This window comes from Scardinius erythrophthalmus (genome assembly GCF_964197995.2).
Source record: "Scardinius erythrophthalmus genome assembly, chromosome: 17".
In the NCBI taxonomy this organism is placed as follows: domain Eukaryota; kingdom Metazoa; phylum Chordata; class Actinopteri; order Cypriniformes; family Leuciscidae; genus Scardinius; species Scardinius erythrophthalmus.
This window is the reverse complement of record NC_138237.1, coordinates 12,557,336-12,581,064: the sequence shown is the minus strand read 5'-3', so window position 1 is coordinate 12,581,064 and position 23,729 is coordinate 12,557,336. Positions and strand designations below refer to the sequence as shown.

General features: G+C 38.5%; 4 protein-coding genes across 12 annotated transcripts in view; 2 read left to right on the top strand and 2 right to left on the bottom strand.

Moving 5' to 3' along the window:
* Window positions 1-10,295, bottom strand: part of specc1lb (sperm antigen with calponin homology and coiled-coil domains 1-like b) — a 30,764-nt gene extending 20,469 nt beyond the window's left edge. The window contains exons 1-4 of one of the 2 annotated variants that reach the window (XM_081390203.1): window positions 10,115-10,295; window positions 2,578-2,758; window positions 2,298-2,442; window positions 493-2,147 (exon numbers count right to left, since the gene is read on the bottom strand). In XM_081390203.1, coding sequence (XP_081246329.1) covers window positions 493-2,147; window positions 2,298-2,442; window positions 2,578-2,721 — 1,944 coding nt within the window. In that variant the 5' untranslated portion in view covers window positions 2,722-2,758; window positions 10,115-10,295. The remainder of the gene's footprint in view (window positions 1-492; window positions 2,148-2,297; window positions 2,443-2,577; window positions 2,759-10,114) is intronic. The other variant, XM_081390204.1, reaches the window with a different exon arrangement.
* Window positions 10,296-12,148: 1,853 nt separating this feature from the next.
* Window positions 12,149-16,742, top strand: setb (SET nuclear proto-oncogene b). Its single transcript, XM_081390702.1, has 8 exons — window positions 12,149-12,484; window positions 13,405-13,462; window positions 13,551-13,693; window positions 13,787-13,890; window positions 13,981-14,094; window positions 14,177-14,347; window positions 14,436-14,576; window positions 14,778-16,742. Exons 1-8 carry the CDS (start codon window positions 12,412-12,414, stop codon window positions 14,796-14,798), a joined length of 825 nt encoding a protein of 274 aa, XP_081246828.1. The 5' UTR covers window positions 12,149-12,411; the 3' UTR covers window positions 14,799-16,742.
* A 527-nt stretch (window positions 16,743-17,269) lies between these two features.
* On the top strand, window positions 17,270-21,849 carry dync2i2 (dynein 2 intermediate chain 2). The gene is made up of 9 exons (XM_081391225.1): window positions 17,270-17,625; window positions 17,713-17,964; window positions 19,492-19,601; window positions 19,686-19,843; window positions 20,422-20,531; window positions 20,613-20,780; window positions 20,906-21,138; window positions 21,247-21,404; window positions 21,499-21,849. The coding sequence occupies exons 1-9, from the start codon at window positions 17,548-17,550 to the stop codon at window positions 21,735-21,737; spliced, it is 1,506 nt and encodes a 501-aa protein (XP_081247351.1). The 5' UTR covers window positions 17,270-17,547; the 3' UTR covers window positions 21,738-21,849.
* sptan1 (spectrin alpha, non-erythrocytic 1) overlaps window positions 21,843-23,729 on the bottom strand; it is a 30,978-nt gene continuing 29,091 nt past the window's right edge. For 5 of the 8 annotated variants that reach the window (XM_081391220.1, XM_081391218.1, XM_081391217.1 and 2 more), the window contains 5 exons: window positions 23,107-23,303; window positions 22,879-22,932; window positions 22,642-22,788; window positions 22,414-22,561; window positions 21,844-22,304 (listed from right to left, as the gene is read on the bottom strand). In XM_081391220.1, the coding sequence (XP_081247346.1) occupies window positions 22,179-22,304; window positions 22,414-22,561; window positions 22,642-22,788; window positions 22,879-22,932; window positions 23,107-23,303 (672 nt within the window). In that variant the 3' untranslated portion in view covers window positions 21,844-22,178. Of the gene's footprint in view, window positions 22,305-22,413; window positions 22,562-22,641; window positions 22,789-22,878; window positions 22,933-23,106; window positions 23,304-23,729 lie in introns of all 8 variants that reach the window. The other 3 variants (XM_081391224.1, XM_081391222.1, XM_081391223.1) reach the window with 1 other exon arrangement.

Genomic DNA, 23,729 nt, shown 5'->3' with positions numbered 1-23,729 from the left:
TTGTCCGGATTACATTCATACTATATAGAACGCACTTTTTTTTTTAGTGACCATGAAATAATTACTTCTTCAAAATAACTACCAACTCAGAGAGTATGCGATTTCGGATGTAGCCCCTGTATCCGAATATGCCTACTTTTTTTGCCTATAGTAGCCAAAAAAAAAAAAAAAAGTGTGAAAAGAGTATGTTAGAATTCATAGTATTCATAACAGTAGGCAAATAGTACTAGGATGACCTACTACTTCTGGCGAGATTCTAAAGTGTGCATATGATTGTCATACTATTTCATGAGGCCACAGGAGAGGAGTTGTGAACAAGTCACATGACAGTATCAACATGGCAGATGTAGTACGTCTGAATTTCATTCATACTACACACATTCATACTACATAGAGCATACTTTTTTAACAGTTGTGAAATAAGTTCTTCATCAAATGTAGCACATTTTCAGACCTCGGACGTGGTTTAAGATATGTGTTTGTCAGTTTCACCTTACTAATTGCCTCCTGTAGCTGGGCAGCTTCACTGCGCGTGTGCCCCAGTTCCTCTTGTAACTGAGCTGCTTTGGCCTCCGCACACTCCTTGTCTAATCTCTCGCTGTCCAGCAGGTGGCGTATGTCGGTCTTATCCCCTGCATTGTGGATGGAGAGGAGCTGGGCCACTCTCTGCCTCTCTTGCTCAAGTTGGATTCTGCAGCGGTTCAGCTCCACCTGCTCCCCTTCAGACACCACCCTCAGCGCTTCCAACTCCGCTTTGGCGACGGCCCGCTCCCTCCGTTCCATTTCCACAGCTCTCTCTGCCATATGGACACGCTCCTTCAATGCTGCCATCAGGCCTTGGGCTTCTGCATTCTCCTGTTCCGCCATCTTGAGAGCACTGCTTAGCTGTTGCTGCACACCCAGCAGTTGCTCCCTCTCAAAATGCGAGCCCTCGTTCAGCTCTGCGTAGCGTCTCTCCAGCTCCACATAGCGCCCGCTTTTGGCATCTTCGTCATCCTTGGCATACGCTACCCGGTGCTCGTCAAGAAGGCCCCGGAAGTAGTCCAGCTGTCTTCCGTACAGTTCAAGACGCTCCCCTTGTTGACAGAGGGAGTCGACAAGAATGGCGCGCTCCTCGCCCAGGCGTTCGTTCTCCGTGGTCAGCTCTTGTGTGATCTGCTGCAGATCAGCAAGCTCCTGCAGGGTGGCTTGGAGTTCTTCTGACGTGCTGTGCTGGTTCTCCTCCATTTGATGGATTCGCTCAGTCAGGCAGGCCACGGAAACCTCGCTGGTGTTCCCGCTGCTGCCCCTGCGGGAATTTTCCCGGCTCGGTGGCCCTCCTTCTGATTCAGAAGACGATCCACAACCTGAGGGCGCGTCCAGAGCATCATCACTGGAGGTGATTGGCTGGTAGGCCTCACTGCACTCACTGTCCACTGCATCAGGAGAACCTACACGTCTCGGTTCTGACAGAAGGTCCTCGGTAGAGCCTTGGGCAGAGCCTTCTGCGGAAGACGTGCGCAAGCTACCTCCGCTACTTTCACGCTGACCTCCACTGCTGCCGGAAGCTACAGGCTCAGGACTAAGGGACGGGCAACACAGACCTTTGTTAGGGCTGTCCAATCGGTGCTCCAGAGAGAAGCCAAGAGCATTGAGGCGATCCTTAAGCATTCGGTTTTCACTTTTCAGCATATTTAGCTCATCAAGGATGCCCTGGTTCTGGTCTTGAAGGAGGAGGAGAGTGGACTCCACATCAGTGGCACTGATCACAGGAGAAACCTCTTTCTCCTGAGGCTGCTTGGTTTCTTGAGAACCTTGTTCTGGATCAGGGGCTTCAAGTTCTTCCAGACCAAGCTGGGCCTTCATACCTCTAAGTTCAGAGCGGAGATGGAGGATCTCCAGGTCTTTGCTCTTGGCTAAGCCCAGCAGGTCGTTCACTTGACACTCCAGCGCTGCTTTATGGCTTATCTGGCTGTCTGAGCGAGATTTGGTCATGCGAGACTCAGTTTCAGCTACAGTATGGCATCGTGACCGCTTCTGAGGCATGGCATCAGTGGGTCCGGCGAGCTTTTTGGCAGTATTGGCTCTGGTTCGATCTCGCAAGTTCTCTCGGGTCGTGCCTGGATCCTTGGCTGTGGATGACATGGCACGCCTTCCTGAAAGACCTACTGGAAGAAGAAAAAAAGTTGTAAGCTGAAACATTCCACAACTACATAAATATTATGGACATTTCATTAGCGTTGTTGTGGGTATCAAAGTCATTTTGCAACACACTTTTTCTTTAACATCTTCAGAACCAAGGTAATGCTTAGCGCTACCTGAACTGGTCTTGGACCGGGTCTCAGTGCTGCTGGTCTTCTGAGAGGAGGTTCCTCTCTTGTTTCTAGCAGTAGTGTTACTGTTGCTAATGGACACTGCTCCACTTCCTGCACTGACCGCTGGGAGATCATCATTGCTCTTTGCCTGGTTAGCATGCAAAACATTAAGTTAATGATCTGTTACAGACAAATCACAAGCTAACATTCTTAGCTGGCACTTGGTTCAACATATTGATAATAATTAAAACATGTTTCCAATTTCTCTATACTAAACAGTTACCTTAGACAGTGGAGCTGCACTATGGGTTTTGTTTGTCATCTTGCCACCCGTGCCCATAATGCTGCTTCCCTCTGGTCTGCCTGGGGCCTTAGTGCCCGCTGAGGTTCTGGAGGTGGCGGCCGTGGGCTTGGTCGCCTTTTTCATGCTTGGCTCCAAGTTCTTGATACATTTACAGCGTAATCTAAATAAAAGGAAAGCAGACGAGGAGTCATTTGGATAAATTTGGCTGTATTTACGCAGATTCAAATGGAACTAACAAAAATGCGAAACAAGTTTATATTGGATGACAATTTAAAAGGTTACACTTTATTTCGATAGTCCACTTTAGACATTCTACTAAGTCAGTTTTCAACTACTTGTCAACTAACTCTCATTAGAGTATTAGTAGACTGTAGTAGACTGGTAGGTTATGGTTAGGTGTTAGGGTTTGGGTTAGGAGAATAAGTTTACTTTAGTTGCCAAGTTACTTATAGTCTGTAGAATGTCTGTTGGGGGACCAACAAAATAAAGTGTTAACAGATATTAAGCAGACAGTCTACTAATACTCTAATGACAGTTAGTTGACATGTAGTTGCAAAGTACTTATAGTTAGTAGAATGTCTAAAGTGGACTATCAAAATAAAGTGTTACCATTTAAAATACCTCACTCCTTCAGAAAAGTTTCTGACATTATGGCATGCAGTATTAAGTAAACACAGCCATAGATAAAAATATACATCACAAAGACATCGCTGCCACATAATTTATTCTTCAGACCTATCTTTTTGCCCTGTAGCATTCAATAGCATTTAATCATGCACAGCTTTAATCGAAAAATTTCATTACCTTACTCCAGCACTGGTTATTTTCCTCGGGGAACACATTATGTACAAGTCTATGCTTTTGCTTTTAGACAGTTGTAATGTAACATAACGGTCTCAGAGGACTATTTATGCAGCTTCACACACACTGTAAACTCAGACACTTTAGGGGAAAACAGTCATTGGTCAGTGTTTGAATGCAAACAACACTGTATGATTGGAGGAGAGTCAGAAGAGGATGGAACTGCCTCTCTTATCACATCATCATGGGTGGAGGCCAGGCCCGCTGGAAGAGCTGACCAACTGCGTCAAGCCTTAAAAGGCTTTAAAAGTCTAGAGCAACAAGGCTAGGTCTGAGGCTAGAAAAAACACAGCAGCTCTATGAATTTATATAGTAAATTTCCCATCACAGTATAGATGGTCCATACTAGTAATATATCTAATAATAATGTCTTAATAAGCATGTAAAAATACCATAGCCCATCTATAAAGGTTAATTAGCTATAAAAATCATAAATTTAAGGGCAACAGAGATTTAGAAGTAAAGTGTTGATGTACTAGAAATCAAGAACCAGAGACGCATGCTCGAGCAGCTAGTGAACTCTGACACTTTACTTGGCCCTAAGTGGTCTCTCTTTGCAAATCGAAACTACGGTGATTTGGATACTTTGATGACAAATAGATGAAGAATGCCCGGATAGACACCAGCCTAAACACCCCCATTTTTCTGAACAAGCCTTTTAAGTTGATATGTTTGAAGAGGAGTCAAAACAAAAAGCACCACACCCAACTCCAGACCACAACTCTCAGTTCTCATGCTTACTGAAAGAATATAGACATCCATATCGACGTTCATATTTAAATGCAACGAATGTGCAAATTTAATGCTAACTTCCATTATAGTGATAATAGTTTGTAAAGAGAATAAAACTGAAATAAAACAGAAAATCCAGTGAGTGTTTCTTAACAAGCATTAGCAATGAAGTTGTGCACAACGGTAATGGTCACTTTCTTTCTCAGTAAAATGATAAAAAAAATGTAATTGTACAAGCCCTAAAGGGAAAAGACACTCTGCAGTAAAATTCTTCAGCGGAGCAGTTAGTTGCCTGAGTTAACTTCCCACTTGAGAGGTCATGGCTGCCAACTTTCTATCAAACACAAACCGTTCCATCCAAACTTGATTTCAGTGTTCAGTATGAAAACGGCTTCCGGCATTTGCACAAATCGCCCCAACACTTCAACACAGAGTCATATCCATCGACACGCTTCTAAAAACAATTCAAAGACACAGCCTCAAACATGCGGGACCACACAAGCAAATTCATATCGGGTAACAAGAGAAACTCAATGATCGCCAGTGGAACATGAAAACCATTTTAAATATTTCAGGTGAAAACAAAGAATCTCCAAAATTAGTCTGTCTAGGCATTGGCCAATGGGAAAGGGGTTATATAAATACTTTCAAAGCTTTTGAGGATGGGGGTGGGTTTCTCTTTCAACTCAACTCCGATTATGTGGAGGAATTGTGTGACTTTAAATTTTTGGGGTCAAGGGTCATTCCAGGTACATAAAGAAGCCTTTGATCATCTGTTCAGATGGTGGTCCTCAACACAGATGTTCAAATAAAAACAGAACCTGTATAGGGACAATAGACTGTAAAAAAGATGGACGAAGGAACTTCATTCTCTTCCACTGTAGAAAAGTGAAGTGTCTCAATATGACACTGGCATATTGCACTGATTACGGACCCCGGGTCTGCTCTGCACAGTAGTAAACGTGAGGTGGAGGTCCCGCCCACACTCCCGCAGAATCGGTACAACTAACTGCAGAACAACTCATTATGTCGGTTCGTTTTCGATTTTAAAAAACGAACTCTTGAACTTATATCAGTGTGACAAATAAGTACCTAAAATGAGAGAAACCATCTTTGGAAAAAAAAATATTTGAAGTGTAATTTGATTCTTTATTTTGTCTCACGTTGTATTAGATTTCATGGAGAGGGCGGGTTTTATTACCAATACTGTATCCAGCAAAACGGGGGCGATCAAAACTTTTTGGCTTCACTTTTCAGAACTCGTGCGGCACACTTGATAGGAACAGATAGAACACTTTACTTGTGATCGACCGATATTGATTTTTTATAACCGATTATTTGCATGTTTATGTGCCCGATAACCGATATGCAGAACCAATATTTACTTACTGTTATACTTCTGTTTTTGACACAATTATTACAACACAAATGAACTGAACAAACCATTTTATTTATAACAATCACTCCCTCCTTGCATACAAAAAAAAACCTTTATATTTATACACAAATAAATAGAGGGGTCTGAGTCCAACACTGTCTTTGTTTAAAAATAAAAGCTTTGATGAGGTAAAAAAATAAAGCACAAAAAATATTCTAACATATTGGGGGGAAAAAAATCTAAATTACCTGAATTGTTTTTTGCATAAATATTAATAATGTTTTTGTCGGTCTAGATCATGAAATGCTTTCAGACAAAGTGCTGTTTATCTATGCATTTACAGAACTATAACTTAATCGCGATCGCGCGTGGAGATAATAAATAATTTCCACAAAGCGGTATATTTAGATGTGTATTAGCGAAATAATTGCTATGTAGTAAATTATAATATAATCTAGGGTGTTTAAACAAGATAATCTTATCAAAAGGTTCATTCAGTGGCCGTGCTTGATCATTCCTGATCATCAACCCAGTGAGCGCTCAGCAATAAGAACAAACTTTTTTTCGAGACTAATGGTGATCAAATACAACAGATAGAGAATTAAATTCAGCGCTTTTATTTTAAACATGCACTCATTCATGTCTGTTTTATCTAATTCATGTAAAGTTACGTCTTTATTGGGGCAGGACATGACGGATTACGCTACGTGACTCCATGAGTTCGTCTCAATGTTTTAGAAAGCTGCATAAATAAACTATATCAGGCATTTATGTCTCAAATCTCATTTCTGCATGTCTGTTATGTTAAATAAAGTTGAATAATTAAAGCAAAGCAAGCAGAACATATACTTTACATGTGCACAGAGTTGTTGTTGACTGATCTCCTCAGACACGGGCTGCAATGGCAGAATTCTCAAAACGGCCACAAGATGGCGCCGTTTATCGGCGAATCCGATATTACAAAACGGATACCCGATTATGGGAAAATGCTTAAATATCGGGGAAAATATCGGTAAACCGATACATCCGTCGATCACTACACTTTACTACAGTAAAACAAAATTTCAAAATGTTTCAAATTTCTAAAAACGTAAACATTCCGAAACTACGCTTTTCTTTAGAGCCCATTCACACAAAGAACAACAACTATAAGGATAACTATAACTGTAAGACTTGGCCAATCAATCTAATTCTGTGAGAATATGAAGTCCACACCACAACTATACGATAAAAACATTGACAGCCAATCAGAATCCACCTGACTTTGAAGAGCTTGAGCATTTAAAGCAGTAAAAGAGTGACTGTAGCACGTGCTAATAATAAACAGAAAGTTATCGCCCGTTGGTAGGAATGCTATGCTAATATAGTTATTGTTATACTAAGTTATATATCTTGGTGTGCTTGGGCCTTTAGACTTAATGGTCATGTTTAAACTTCCTGCTGGGTGGTTAGTTTACTTTGAAAGCAACAGAGTGTGACGGTGCCTTAAATATGTGCAACATGGTGGGAAAGTTATTTGGCCCTTGTGTAGTGCAGGATGAGAAAATGCATCCAGTGCTGTGGGTAAAAAATAAATAAATGGACCCTCTCTTTGAAATAAATTAAATAAATGTGCAAAAATAGGAATATAAGACAAAAAAAAAAAAAAACAGCAGTGCACACACACACACACACAAACAGATGTTGTGTTGCAGAGGGAGATACATGTGGTAAAGACATTGGTCTGTCCCAGTCTGACAGGAAGGCCACGGTGAAGTTCGGCCTTTTTTCTCAAACATTAAAGGAAAGCGGACCTTGTGGGGAATAATGAAGCTTTTGAAAAACAAAAACTAATTCTCTCGAGAGGGAATCCAAGCAGGACAGAACAGTCCAAGCATCTCTAATGGCCCACTAAACGGTGACCACAATCCTGACCTACTGACGCTCTGCCTAAACAAACCGTTTGATATGCAAAACAGGCAAGATGGTCCTGTGAAGTTCAAGGGATTCAATTTCTTCTCTGTATCTCTCGAATTCCATGTTTGGATTATTCTTTGGGCTATTTTAGACACACATCTAATGGAAATTCCTTGCAGACCTGACACAGCAGCCGCTTGTTAATTGAGCATCAGTATGGAGCCTGATGGGAGGAATGTGTTTGTTTGGACAGTTGATTACACATACACACACTGAACAGTCTGCAATTATAACAGCAGGAGGTCGAAACCTGTAAATAAGCTATAAGCCTATAAAGAAAAATCACTAAACGGCTCATAGCTAGGAAACACTACTTTTAAAGTTTTTTTTTACCATCAAGTGAGACATGAGTCCAAGGGTCTGAGACATAAGAACCATGACGCTACTAATAAGAGCTTCCATTCAATGAAATCATTCCTCTGAGAGCTGCTAATGTGATCAAGCAGAATGCAGTCAGCTCAAGAGAGGTACAACTGGGTCAGTGTCTCTCCGCCTGGTCCACAGGACGTCCCGCTGGGCATGCAGGCAGTCGCTTTCACCCAAATCTGTTAAAACCAATACGAATTTCTAATGAAGCGCTCATAGAAGGACCAAAACGTATGAGAAAGATAAAGAAAATGTTACAGCATTTTATGCAAAATGAGCTACTAGAAATGTTTCTTTGACTTCATAAATAACGTTTTGAAATTATTAAAGTTAACAGGAAACAGGTTTCACAACCCCTATTTCCGATACAGGATATTCAAAGAGAAAAAAATAAAAATTTTAGGACGGGATATGATTTTATTCACCATGAATTGATTAGATTGTGAAAAGGGACGTTACATGGAGCAAAAAGGTTGAAGGGATGTTTTAATTTTTTTTTTTTTATAAAGACTAGTGACGCACTGAAATTTCGACAACCAAAAATATTCGGCCAAAACAGCAGGAAAATTTGAATTTTCCGTTTCGGCCAAAATAGTTATAAAAGATTGAAATCATCAAACGAAAAATAGTGCTTTTGACTGTGTCAAAGTCTGGTTTGAAACAATGTGAATAAGCTAAAACTCAATTCAACACCATGCCAGCAATACCACAGCTATATTCATTGGTGAGAAAAAGTGAAAGATATAAAAAGTAAATAAATAAATAATATAAAACACCAAAATAAAAAGGCAAGTAAAAAAATAAAGTTTATCTTTGATAATAATTCTATGACTAAATCTGGTCTCACCCTCAATTAAAAATCTTTTCATGAGAATCAACTGAAAAGAGTAAAGAGTCCTAAAGGAGTTCAAGACGTCACGTCCATCAAAATATGCTCTGGCAAGAGGGACATAAACTTCAAGTTAACATCCCAGCAGCTCAGATGCACTTCACCATGACCAAAAATTATGCTAGAACAGAAATACTTGCTAAATTAAAACTTAAATTTGTATTGATTTTGATGATTTCAATCATTGCTGAACAGTGGGAAGTGTTGACTTCTGAATCTGAACGCAATAAAAGTGACATGAATCTGTTACAGACCAAGAAAAATATTCCTCAAGTGCCCTTCCCCTAAAATAACTAAAATTCACATACAGTAGGCCTACTTCATGCAGCCCAGTTAATCAACAAGCTATGTTTTTGATACTATAACAATCAGAGAATTCCTGCTGCAATCATCCTTTTTACAACCTTATGCAAAATGAGGGTTTGCCATTACCCATATACTCTACCCTGAAGCACTCCCCAAAATGCTTTGGATGTTTGGGGGCGTTGGGTTGACTGGAATGTGCTGCTGCCTGCTAGAATCAATTCAAAACAGCTCATCAAATGCCTTCATGGGAAAAAGCTATGGATGCCATAGGCTCAGCAGAGACCATTCCCAACAACATTAAAGGAAATCGTATGACACATTCTGAAGATGGACTGGAATTTTTCTTTTTAAATAACTGATACAGACTTATAATTAACTCTATGTGTAGTTGGCAAAAAATTATTTTGAGAAGTTGACATGTCCTGTGGTGTGGCATGCAAAACAATTCTAAATAGCATTCCATAGATAGGCCTATTAATGAATTTGTATTAATGAATACATTTTATCTATTCAATGGGATTAAATCAATATGATGGCATTTGACAGAAGCGCTCAGATGAAGGACAGGCCCAAAATCACCACTTAATTAAACTGGATGACAATAGCTTGTCAAACATATCTAATAAATCTCAATATAAAAAACTTCAGATTAGTGGCTTTTAAACTAAAAAAAAAAAAGGGAAAAAAGTCATGGACAACCAAAGTGTGTACTGTATTCATGGAATGACACTGCCAGATGATATTAGGAGGATACATAATTCACATATCATACATAAAAGTTACTTATATGCAACATTATTTTCCAATCAAGACATAAACTTGTCAAAGCAAACTGCGACCGTAGGCTATAACTGATGACATCAAACGAAAATACACTGGGAGGATACATTGTTATAATTACCATATATGACAAAAGTTTTAAATTCTCCCGGTGGGCCTAAATCACTCTTTCCCGACACAACTGACCACAATCAAACTGAGACACAATTCAGAAGAACACAAGACATTTACTTAAATGACATTTGTACCTTGCGCTCCTAGAACTCGGAGAACTTCCTAGGGTGTATCCGAATGAAAGCAAGTTGACGTAATCATTACAGAAAACGAAATAAACGATTTGATCTTGTAAAAATAAATAAATCTCAGTTTCTCCACTCCCCGGCAGCGGAGTGATGCTAGTGTTTCCCAGTCCTACTACCAAGCCTAACGCGACGTGTGAAGCAGGGAACAATGTTCGGCCACGCCTTTTTTCAGTAACGTTGCTATTTTTCAAAATAAAAGTATTGGACAAAATTTGCTTTTCTTGAAGATTGGTATTAATAACTAAAAACGTGAAGCAGTTACATAGGGTGGTGGAAGAAGAGGAAATAAATGGAGGATTGTTTAGTAACTTCAAAAACAATTGCTCTTTGTAGAAGTATAGCAGTAACTTAATAGTTAAAAAAAAATCTGGGCCACTAAACAAAGGTTGCAGAAGACTAGTATTACAGTCTTCAAGCTTTAATTCAGTTAGTTTATTCTGTCACTTTAAATGAAAAGCTTAGCTACAGTTAAATAAAGGCAATTCTCTTTCATTAGTACACTTACCTAATGATTGTAATTTAGAAACTAAAAACTACACATTTAAGTGTAAATCATAGTTAACCTCTATCTGTTAACATCAAGTGATATTCCTGCATAAAAAAATGTACTTGGGGAGGGAATAAAAAAAAAAAACACGCATCTCCTTCCTTTATGATTTCTGGCTTCACAAAAGTAGGCTTTTTGCGTGACGTAGTGTTATCAGCCGCGCGCTTTGTAAAACTAAAGGCATGTGAATGCAAATCCAGGATATTTGGGGTTTTTTTTTCGTATCATTGTTTGTTCATTGTAAGAGATACCCAGAGCTTGTAGTTATGTGTAAGTTCCGCAATAAATAAAATAAAGGCATGTAAAACATACATAGACATAGCCTTCTGAAAAAAGCGTTGAAGTGTAATCAGTGTAACTCTTCATATCTTATGTCTGAGGTTTAGTCTTGATAGTATGAGTATGAAGTATTGATGCATGCATAATTTCCCTCGAAATCCATAGGCCTATCTTCATCAAAAGTATTCTGCCAATAACAGTATAAAGCACCATCAGATACAAAAGAGCAAATATCTATAAAAATATAAACACTGACAAATCTGGCATTCAGGTCAATGAATGCATTAATGAACTGATATTACAGGATTTTTCAAACCGGTTTACAGCTCGATATTTTGGATTCAATCTCAGAGCATGTGTAACCTTATTCAACTAATATCAGGTTAGATGTGTCAAAGATATGAATATATATGAAATAATGGTGTAAAATATGGGTAAAGAGATAGTACAACAAAGAAAATGTAGGACTGGACTTGATATTGCTTTAGAAAGGCTGTCTAATCTTTGTCACTCAGCAGCATATGGATGGGACAAATTTTTTTTAGAGATTATTTTTAAAAGAAATTAATACTTTTATTCAGCGAATACGCATTCAATTGACCACTGACCAGTGACAGTAAATGCATTTTAATGCTATTTCAAATAGCCTAAATACGGTTCTTTTGAGCTTTCTATTCATCAAAGAATTCTGAGAGAAAAAAGTTTTGTGGTTTAAAAAAAAAAAAAAAAAATAGGAACTAAAACTGTTTTCAACATTGATAATATTAAGAAATGTTTCCTGAGCAGCAAATCAGCAAGAATGATTTCTGTAGGATCATGTGACACAGAAAACTGGAGTTATGATGCTGAAAATACAGCTTTGCTATCACATTAATAAATTACTATGAATAAAATATTTTTTAAATATATTAAAATAGAAAAACAACTGAAAAACAAAATATTTTCGAATATTACTGTTGTTTTTTTACTGTATTTTTCAAAAACAATGAAAAATAGTAACAATTTTGAATTATAGTTGTATAACCAATGTTCGATATTTAATTTCTATATCCAGAGCTGCATACTTTTATAAATCCTGTTCTGTGCACTAATATATTATGATATTATATTATGGAGGAGGCGTGGCTCTTAATTCTCCTAAAGCGCGTTCCAGGGACGGCCAGAGGGGGCGCGCATGCGAGCACAGTGGCGGGTGTCAGAAAAGAGGAGGCGCGTGGTGTGATACGCATCTCTCATTTGAGTGTGTGTGTGTTGTATGTGTGGAGGGGAAGCGCAACACACGTTGTGATATTCGCACTTCTAAACTGAGCTAGAAGCAACTTTATTTCTCCTTCTTTCGCTTTCCTCGAGCGGAGGAGGACGTTCCGGAGTTTTTGTTTCAGGAGTAAGAAGGCAAATCCTCGACTGTGGGGGAATAATGTCGGCGTCGGCGGCGAAAGTGAGCCGAAAGGAGCAGAACTCGAATCACGACGGAGCGGACGAGACCTCGGGTAAAGTAATGGCGGCCTCCTGCGCACCGCCATTTTCAGTAATTTACACCTCTTGCGTTTAAAGCACGAATATCAATTTTAATTATTCGCCTAGTTTTTATCTTAATCTTTAATAAAAGCCCGAACCTGTGAGCGTTTAATCCAACGCAAGTCGATTTTGCCTTGTAATTTCAGTAAAAGGATGCCGCGCGCACCGGAGGCCATGATGTTTCCTCGCGCGACGGCTTTATTGTGCCACGCGCGACGAACATTGCGCTCGCGCGCCTTTTGCTTTATCAAAACGCAAATTTCTTGATTGTTTCCACTTATGTGCTCAAGCGTGTCGTTTTAAACCCATAGTGACTCAAATAATGCGTGCGTTGTATTGAGCCCATATTGTGTGCTAATAGGCTAACTGGTTATTGTGTCTACCCGCCATCATGAGCCATTCCCACATGTGTTGCTAAACCACGCTGCATCACATATCACCGTAGACGTGTTTTAATGACGCTCAAGTGGGTCGAAATTACTTTCTGAACTGGCTTAACTTTTAATGCACGGCAGTAATGTGTATTCATTGAGAGAACGGTAAATGTGGCCCAGCGCGTGGCCTCCACCGTTTAAACCTCGCGGCCTCGCGCAGCTGCTGCTGAAACTACCGGATTGAGCTGGTCGTCCGGTGTTACACCTAGCTTTGACTTAAACTTTTTCTTTTTTGCTTTAACTTTTCCATTGTGATTTTTACTAGGTCAAACTAGCATAAAATAATGCTGCTTTTTGTCTTGTGATTTACGAAATGCACCGTGTTTACTTTGTTCCTATTATATATAGTTGCATTTGAGTCTTTAAGGACTGGATACGCGTGCTGTTTTATCCCACTGCATTTTATATATAACGCATGAAGAACATGGTTAATAAGTGATTATTTTATTGCATTTCAGAAAAAGAGCAACAGGAGGCAATTGAACACATTGATGAAGTACAGAATGAAATCGACAGGTAAGCTTACCGGTGCCTCCTAAGTATCATTTGTAAGTGCACATCAAATGCATTTTTTTTTATGCTTTACTTCTGTTGCTTTCCACAGATTGAACGAGCAGGCAAGTGAGGAGATTTTAAAAGTAGAGCAGAAGTACAACAAGCTACGTCAGCCATTCTTCCAGAAGAGATCAGAACTCATAGCCAAAATTCCAAACTTCTGGGTCACAACATTCGTCAACCATCCACAAGGTCAGATTTTGAAATCCATCCTTGGTGTTATTAAATGTGGTTGGTTTGTTTATATATTCAATTCTAATATATTGTTTTTGATTTGACTAATAGTCTCAGCCTTGCTCGGTGAGGAGGATGAAGAAGCACTTCATTACCTGACCAGAGTGGAGGTCACAGAGTTTGAGGACATCAAATCAGGTTACAGAATAGATTTTGTAAGTAAATTATTTCAACTTTTCTTCTGGTCAAATTTAAAAGAAGTGCACAACTAAATTGCCTGACCTGTAATTTTATATTCTCTCCAGTACTTTGATGAAAATCCATACTTTGAAAACAAAGTCCTCTCAAAAGAGTTCCACTTGAATGAGAGCGGTGACCCATCTTCAAAATCCACTGAACTCAAATGGAAGACTGGAAAGGTGGGTAACAATTTTTTGGGTTAGTTTTGGACTAATGCTGTTCCTGTTTTGGATGTCTATTAACCGATTATGTATGATGCAGGACCTGACGAAGCGTACTGGACAGACACCGAACAAGGCAGGGAAGAAAAGGCAACATGAAGAGCCAGAGAGCTTCTTCACCTGGTTTACCGATCACTCTGACGCAGGGGCTGATGAACTCGGAGAGGTCATTAAAGATGACATCTGGCCCAATCCCCTGCAGTACTACCTGGTAGGAAATATTATTATTGCTAAACGCTGATAAACACTTGCTGTAATGAGTCAGAACTTGTATTTAACCTCTCTCTTTCTGCGCTCAGGTGCCTGATATGGATGATGAAGAGGGTGAAGGTGAGGATGATGACGATGAGGAAGAGGAGGAGGGTTTGGAGGACATTGATGAAGAGGGGGATGAGGATGAAGGAGAGGATGATGAAGAGGATGATGGAGAAGACGGTGAGGTGAGATATGCTTTATTCAAAGCTTTGGCTTTAATATGAAGGCAAATTGTATAATTTATGGTGCATTATAACACACGTCTGTTAGTGTGGTTTACGACATGGAAAGTTTATGTAAAGTAGGTTGAATTTATTATTTGCATAAAATTCAGAAACTGACACGGATCATAAATCTCTTTTTTTCTCTCTACCTCCTCTTTTCAGGATGATGGTGAGGATGACTAAAGGCTGATAAGGACATATTCCATCACTTGTACCTGTTCTTTCCTTTTTGAAGTCATCCTCCAATCATGGGAGCAAAAAAAAGCTTTGTTTTTATTTTTTTATTTTTTTTGTGCTCCATGTTCTGTTCTACTGAAGCCTGTCCTGACCATGTCTAAACCCAGTTAGTTCCCTGGACATACAATACCTTCATTGGAAAACTAGTGGCATCTCGTTGCTCTGAAGCCTCTTGCGTCATCTTTAATTACAACCATCTCCAAAGACAAACACGAAATATTAACAATCTGCACGTCATCCTCTGTAGACTAAACTGAAGTAAATAGCAGTTTATATATTAAGTATATAAATGAAATTTTTTTTCTTTTCTGTGAATGGTTGTGAGTTGAAGTAATAAGCCATGGTGCAGTGATCTAATCATAGCGTACATACCTAGCCACTTTTGTTTTCTTTTTGTATATTTTCTTTAATGCAGAGGTGTGCCCCAAAGAGTTGACACTGTTTTTCCTATGTGATAATATTGGACAAAAGGAAAGCACCAGCTAGCTCCTGTCACCTCTTGTAAATGATTTGGGGTCAATATCAGGGTATGGCAGTTATTATTGTTGACAGTTCAATGGGGTCGGGTGGGGCAAGTGGGCATTTGACACATCAACATTTGGGTTTATGTTGATTGACTTTTCATTGTAATGTTTTACAGACACCCATGAGGTTTGAAACATTTTTAATAAAAACAAAACACAAAAAAACTTCCTCTTGTAATTTTGAGCTTGGCTAATGAAAGGATTATTTAAATGAGATAATAAAGCCTGTAGAATCTTAAAGAACTCTATAGCTTGTCTTTTCTCCACCTGTTTTCTTTATTGGAGATATATAAATGAACACATTTATGAGTAAAACGTGACTTTATATAGTTTTGTTTTTAACATATTGTGATTTTTAACATTGTGTTTTGGTACATCTATGAAAGTTTTTGAATTTATATCTAACGGGTTTTTCTAGACAATTTAGCGTAATTTTGAGTGGTTTGTCACCGAGTCGTCGTGACCTGTTGGTACAAGTACTGAGTTATTGCGGACATGTCATTCATACAATTTATTGCTGTTTAATTCTTTTATACATAGAAATGTATCTGTTACATTTTAACTGCTTATAACTAAATTGCTTTGGGCCTAAAATTCAAGTTTTTAGATTTATTATACTGAGTGATATATTAAGCACTCTCATTACATTTTCATGAATGGCATGTAAAAAATTTAAAAGCATTTACATTTTCATAGTTTATAATTCTATGTTGTGTGTTGAGTTACTGTCCACCTCATATTTTCCTGATACTTTAAGAATTATGTATTGACAACATGATCAGCCTTTCAGTAAAACATAAAAATAATAATAATCAGATTTTGTGATGCTAATTATTCATGGTCAAGCATAGCATACTCCAGTTACAGGAAATACAACTAATTTAATCATTACAAATTATTTATAGCATACGTGTAACTACTATAACTATGGTGGCTTATTCACACATAAATGTAAACAATGATTCCACCATGACACCTCAAATGAGAACTTCGGATTTTGACGGTGAGAGGAGGAAGCAATCCATATCTAAAATTAAACAGTCTACATTTGAACTTGAAGACTGAATGAAATGTTACTTTGAGTGTCAATGAAAGTATGAAATGATTAATTTATGTAATGTTTTCAGCTGTTATGCTAAATCCTAAAGGTACAACAATTTTCATGGTCTTTTGTAACTTTGTAAAGTGCATTCATTTTTGGTAAGATTTTTTAGAAGATAACTGAAAAGTAATCTAAAATGTGAAAAATCAATCATTTAAATGCTGTTATTTATTTCACTTTAAGCATGTATCACAATTCGGTCTCTTGTCCACACTCATGTATTGATGTTTTCTTATATATAAATCATAGTTTAATAATATCAGCAAAAACGTGTTTGTTGTCAATGAACTGATACAGAAATGTTTCTTTCAGAAACGAGATTAGTTCTACTAGTTTACGCATTTATTATCTTAACAGATCACATGACATTTTAGATCGCACACATATGTGAAAATGTTCTGTGGTCAGTAATGTAATATCAAATAAAAACAAAAAGAAAGAAAAAAGTATTAAAAAGTTTATAGGTTTGATGCTATTGTTCAATACAGGGTTTGTGGCAGTCAATTATTTACAATATATATTTTTTAACAATATAACTTCAAGAAATCAACAGAGCAGTCGTCGACACGTTCATGTGTGTTTTTATGATGAAAAATAAATCCTTTAATCTACTAGATTTCTTTCTCGGAAATGTTCAAAGACCAAAAGGCACCGAATTGTACGAATGACCCAGTACAAAGGGGCCTTTATCAAAATGAAAGTGCGAAGAATAGGTTGACCAATCAGAAGCTAACACCAGTGACGTTAGGCGCACAGACAGCCATTGATTGGCTCTCGGTATCTATGGCAGCGCAGTCACGGATGTCACATCCAGGATAATCATGGAGGAGCGAACTGCGCTGTACAGTGGCCAAACACAATAAAATATCTTACAAAATATAGCGATGCTGTTGTTTTCCCCATCATAGAAGCAGATTTGGATTCGTCGAACACATAACAGTCCTTCAATATGATGAAAAACTGTTTGCTTTATAAAAATAATCGCTAGCTCCCAGCTAACTGTAACGTCTTATTGAGACTAAGAAAAGCATTTTGAACTCTAACGTTAGCTTGCTGGCAAACTTTGAACATGTTTACGGATGAAACCCTTGACTTAATTGGTGCTGAATCGACATGGAGAAAGTCACATCAGCAAACACAAGAATCAGTAAGTTAACTTCTCAAACCAGAATATTCAAACCGTCGTTTTGTGTGATATATGTAACGTTATCGTGTTCGTTTTATTCCTACCCAGAGAAGCTGTCAAACTCTTCCAGTTCACACAGCAGAGGCTAAAACTCAAGCCAAAGATGTGTTGGAAACCAGCACCCAGACACAAGACCAGATCAGCCAAACACTCGCCCTAGATCGGGACATTTCGGACTTTCCTGGATTGGTGGAGTTCTTGCGTAGAGTTGAAGATGTGGTTATCAGAGAGCTGGTGAAAAACTCCAAGAGTCACGCTTTTGATGGGTTTGAGGTGAACTGGGAGGATCAGAATGAGTCGGTGAGAGCCTTGAATGCAGTATTAATAATGGATTATTAAATAGTAAATTATGGAAGCTTGTTTCCACCACAGAAATTTGCTATTGTGAGTTATAAAGTCGGAATTGTGCGATATAAACTCGCAATTCTGAGTAAAAAAAAGTCTAAACTGGAAGATATAAACTCGTAATTTTGAGGAAAAACAGTCCGAAATGTGAGATATAAACACACAATTGCTATTTATAAAGTCAGAACTGTACGGAAGCGTATTGCATTCACTTGAGAAAAAAAAAATCTACTCTGTTTTTCTGAATTAACGAATTAATATCTCAGAATTATGAGATAATTTTTTATTTAAAAAAATTTGCTCTGTTTTTCTGAATTAATGACTTAATTATTTTATAAGTCTGAGATAATTAACTCGTTAATTCAGAAAAACAGAATAAAAACTTTTTAATTTTGAAAAATTATCTCATAATTCTGAGATAATTAAGTCATTAATTCAGAAAAACAGAGCAAATATTTTTATTTCAAAAAAACATTATCTCATAATTTTGAGATAATTAAGTCATTAATTCAGAAAAACAGAGCAAAAACTTTTTTTCCATGAAAAATTATCTCGTAATTCTGAGATAATTAACTAGTTAATTCGGAAAAACAGAGTAGATTTTTTTTCCTCAAGTGAATGCTTCCGTTCTACGCTTCCGTAGAACTGAGATATAAACTCATAATTGTGAAAGAAAAAGTTGCAATTGCGAATTGCAACAATATAAATTCCGAATTGTAAGATATATTTATTTATATTTATATATTAAGATATATACTTGAAATTGGGAGAAAAAAAGTATGAATTGTGAGATAAAAAGACGCAATTACCTTTTTGAATTATCTCACAATTCATACTCTTTTCTCGCAATTCCAAGTTTTTGTCACAATTCTGATAAAAAAGTCTGATTTGTGAGATATAAAGTTCAAATTGTCAGATATAAACTGACAATGGCTAGTTATAAAGTCAGAACTGAGATATAAACTCGTGATTGTGAGGAAAAAGTTGCAATTGCGAGTTATAAAGTCCGAATTGCAAATTATAAACACCCAATTCTTAGAATAAAGTCAGAATTTTGAGATAAAAATTATATCTCATAAATCTTGACTTTTTTCTCGCAATTTCAATCTCACAATTCTGAGAAAAAGTCTGAATTGTGAGAAATAAACTCTTAATTGGGAGTTATAAAGTCAGAATTGCAAGATATAAACACAATTGCTAGTTATAAAGTCAGAACTGAGATATAAACTCGCAATTCTGAGAAAAAAATGAAGAATTGTGAGATAAAAAGTCGCAATTATCTCACAATTCACACTTTTTTCTCACAATTCCACATTTATATCTCACAATTCTGAGAAAAAAAGTAAGAATTTTGAGCTATAAACTCAGAACTGCGAGAAAAATATAGAGCTAAAAAGTGTAAACAAGCTTTCATAGTAAATAGTAGTAATAATTGAGTTAGTTAAATTAGAGTTTATGTCTTCGTGGGGATTTCTTGCACAGGTGTCCTGCATGTACCGTCTTCAGCATGTTGATGCTCAGGAAAGGGGTCTGCAAGTCACCAGTGTGTCCTGGAACTGCACTGGCTCAGTCATAGCCTGTGGATTTGGCCGGTAACAGTCCTTTCCTCATTGAAATACATAAAACCACCTGCAGTGTCTATAAAAGCAGTTTAAATGATGTATTTCTGGGGGTAGTATGGATGATGGTGATTGGAGTAATGAGAAGGCTTCTGTGTGCACGTGGAACCTGGACCGGCAGAACCTGAACCCAATTCGGCCAGACGTGATCATTGATGTGGCCACTCCCATCATGTGTTTGTGCTTCCATCCTGTGAGGCCGTCTGTATTTGCTGGTATGGACACACGTTTAAAAAATGCTTTTAAGATTTTTTTTTTCTCTTAAAGGGTCAATGACACATACATGTATAGGTTTAGATTTAATCTCAAAATGGAAAATATAAAAACATAAAATGTGAAGTGTTTTGCATAAAGACATTGAAGGAAATTTTTGGCATTGTGAAATCATTTTTATCATGTTAGTTAAATAATACGGAATTAAAAATATTGTCTGTATTTTTTATGTAAATTGAATTTTTGCAACAACAAAAAATTGCTTATGTCATGAAAATAATGCAACAATGGCAATAATCGAAATAGGAAATAGACTTAATGTTTATATTCCATATATAATTCTTAAGCATCCTGAAAAGAGCCATAAGAAACAAACATTTATCAATAAATAAGTCTGGAAATCAACCATCTCAAAAAATCTAATTTGTGCAAGTGCTATTCTCCGAGTAGTTTCATACTGCATTGTTTGACAATAATATTCCTATGTGTTAAAACGGAAAGCCACTTTTATTAGGGACAAATACCTTTTAATGGCTCATTTCATCAAGATAATTTCCCTTCTTCTTTATTGTGGCATTAGGGGGGCTGTACAGTGGCGAGGTGGTGGTCTGGGACACCAGCCGCTCACAGGACCTAATTTTGGCTCTGACGGGAATGTCTGCAGACACCCACCGTGAACCAGTTTATCAGGTATAGAAACGTTTATGACTGAGGTTTGATGAACGAGCATTCACTGATATATGAATGCACAGTATTCCTACGTTTAAACAGGTTAACTGGGTCCCAGGAGCTCGCCGAGGGGAGTTTGTTGTTCTGAGCGCCGGTTCAGGAGGAAGAGTTCTGTTGTGGACTATTGATGGAGCCGAAGCCAAACTCACCTTGAGTTCTGGATATGCCTTTGTCCCACAGCAAATGCCTCAGAGTGGAGTAGCAAGCAAAGTGGGTGTCATAATATGGTAAAATGATATCTGATCCTAGCTAAATCAGAAAAGATGCAGATTTAAAATAAAAACATTTTTTTGGTGCAATTCAACCTAATAATGCTTTTGTTTCTCTCCCTGAAGACCCGAGGTAGCACCACTATAGGAGTAACCTCTGTTGCACTTTCCCCGTGGGACCTGGACACATTCTTGGTGGGCTCAGAAGGAGGCCTTGTGCTCAAATGTTCCTTCAGCAGTGGGACAGTAGCAGCAGTGCCCCCTGATGGTGAGAGCGTGACTCTGCGCAACCCAATGCAGTTCTCTTTCTCCCCACGAGGGGGTCCTATACACTCAGTCCACTTCTCACCCTTCCACAGGTGAGCGCTGCGCTATTTTCCTGCACTGTATGTTTTCTACTTTGTGTCATACGTACTTTAAGGCTAGTCGGCAGTAATCGTAACATCTCTGGGTGTTTCTGACTTTAGGAATCTGTTTGTAAGCGTCGGGACAGATGGTTTAGCTCATCTGCACAGTGTGCTCCAGCCACACCCCCTTCTGTCTATACGGGTGTCCGATTCATATGTGTTTTGGGTGAGGTGGTCACCTACACGCCCTCTCGTCTTTGCTGCAGTCACTGGACAAGGTGGGATGTTTGTAATTATCCCATATATATATATATATATATATATAGTAAGATTAAAGCATGATCTCTAATTTTTATTTCAATTACACGGCAGGTTTGGTCCAAATGTTTGATTTGGGTAGAAGGTCTTTAAGGCCAACCTCCACAATTGACCAGAACACAGGAGGTCAGCCAGCTTATTGCCTGGAGTTCAACCCCAAACACACAAATCTGATGGCAGTGGGCAATGCAGATGGTAGCGTCAACATCTGGCAGCTCAGTGCAGAGTTAACGGAACAAGGTGCGAAGGAGACGGCAGTACTGGAACAGCTGGCCAATGAGGTGACAGACTGAGACTGTTCAACAATTTATAATGTATTGTAGCTTGTACATATGCATTTCATGTTAAATTTATGTATTTATGCTTATGCTCCAAATAAAAACACAACAGCAACACTTTCCAGTTATAACCAGTAGCGTTTATTAAAGCACACTGCAGTCTTGTGGGTGATGTTACAGCATATCCTCTCTATAGGTGTGTTAAACAAAGCAAAGCACTTAACAGCTAAAACAATCACAATAAATGCAGACAGATCCACTACACTATTGTCAGTGAAACATAAGGAAGTGTCAGATAAATACGCAGGGTTAAGAGTGATAGCAAGATACAGATATTGCTATACTGGATGCTAGATAGAGAATTTTCATTTCAGATCCATGCAGTTTGGCCTTGTGTTATTGTGAGGGGGAAAACGCATCCCGATTGGTCACTGGCAGGCGGGGGGGGGGGGGGGATCAGTTGACGAAAAGCGAGCGGGTGAATTCCACAAAGTCGAAAGCTGACGGGATCTCGCGGCCCTTGCTGTCCAGGTACGGCTTCATATGGGAAATGCAGTAGTCCGCCTGTTCCTTCGTCAGGTTCTGTAAACACAGAAGGTCATTAAGGTCATCTTTCTAACACCAAACATGAAGCCGAGGCCAAAATTGTCCAAAACCAGTTGTAAATAACATAGGTTTTGTTATTTTGTACCTGGTAGAGTTCTTCCTTGGTGACGAAAGGTTTGTTCTCGGCGCTGAGAGCACGGAAAGCGCTCTCGATCTCCTCGCTTGACTTCACATTCTCCGTTTCTCGGCTGATCATGAAGGCCATGTACTCCTGCAAGGACACGTTTCCATCCCTGAATAAAACAAATTTTATGTTAGCTCATCAACAGACAGAACACAATATTTAATCACATCCACAGAAGAGGTTTCTCACCGGTTTGGATCCACTATGTCCAGGATGGACTCAAACTCTGGGTCTGGTTCTCCTTCTTCAACCATGGGCAGGTCGTAGCCCAGAGACCGCAGGCAAGACTTGAACTCCTGATGGTTTAGACGTCCAGATTTTTCTTTGTCGAAGTGCCTGAGAAATGAACAAAACTTGCATTACATTTTCAAGAACACTTAAGATTACTCGCATTGTAATGTTTTCTTATTTAAGTGGAAAACTCACTTGAACATCATGCTGAACTCCTTCAGGGCCTCCTCTGTGACTCCTGTGGTATTTCTAGAACAGATTTGCGAGAACAAGTCAGTCAAGGTAAATTGCTCCAATTGCAATGTTCAATAAGTTATGGACTCAGAACTAATTAGGTTAATCTCACTCTGATCTGATCTAAAGAAGATCATACAAATATAATCATCTTAATTTCTCATTGTAGACTGGTTTCTGAGGTGTCACCTGGCTTGGATCTGTTGTTCCAGGTTGTGTTGCATCCTCATGCCCAGCTGGTCGAGTTGGTCCCACTGTTGGGCCAGACCCACGGTGCTGTGTTCTGTGTATTTGTTGTCCAGGATCAGCGCCTCCTCCATGGCTGCTCCCAGATCCTCGATCTTCTTCAGCTGACTGCGCATGGCACGGATCTCCTGGTGCTTGCGCTGCAGAGGAACCCAAAGGGAAAAGACATTTAGAACAGAGCAGGGTGTCCATTTATAGTTACAGTCTCAGGTTTGAGGCTTATGCAAGTGTTGTAATGTCCTCTTTCCTGCAGGCTTAAACAGTGAAATGTTCACACATTTTATGGGAAATTAAAAATAGATGGATAAGGGTTATTTGGAAACCATTTTTTATAAATAGGACACACACAGAGTACCTTCTAGCTGAAGAAAAACATTATACTGACTATAGACATTTTTTCCAGTATTGTTGAAACGCTGAATATTGAAATGTGCACATTTACTTGAAGACTAGATAAGGATTTTTTTGACAAGACTACACTGACAAAAAGAAAGGTCTTGCAGCAAAAATCATTTAGAGCTGAGCATAACTAGATTTTTATTTTAATTCACTCTTTTAATTCCACT

Coding starts and splice junctions, on each gene's coding strand:
- dync2i2 (XM_081391225.1), top strand. CDS start 17,548: ATGTTTACGGATGAAACCCTTGACTTAATTGGTGCTGAATCGACATGG. Junction 19,844..20,421: donor GAGGCCGTCTGTATTTGCTG/GTATGGACACAC, acceptor TTGTGGCATTAG/GGGGGCTGTACAGTGGCGAG. Junction 20,532..20,612: donor ACCGTGAACCAGTTTATCAG/GTATAGAAACGT, acceptor ACGTTTAAACAG/GTTAACTGGGTCCCAGGAGC.
- setb (XM_081390702.1), top strand. CDS start 12,412: ATGTCGGCGTCGGCGGCGAAAGTGAGCCGAAAGGAGCAGAACTCGAAT. Junction 13,694..13,786: donor ATTCGTCAACCATCCACAAG/GTCAGATTTTGA, acceptor TTTGACTAATAG/TCTCAGCCTTGCTCGGTGAG. Junction 14,348..14,435: donor ATCCCCTGCAGTACTACCTG/GTAGGAAATATT, acceptor TTCTGCGCTCAG/GTGCCTGATATGGATGATGA.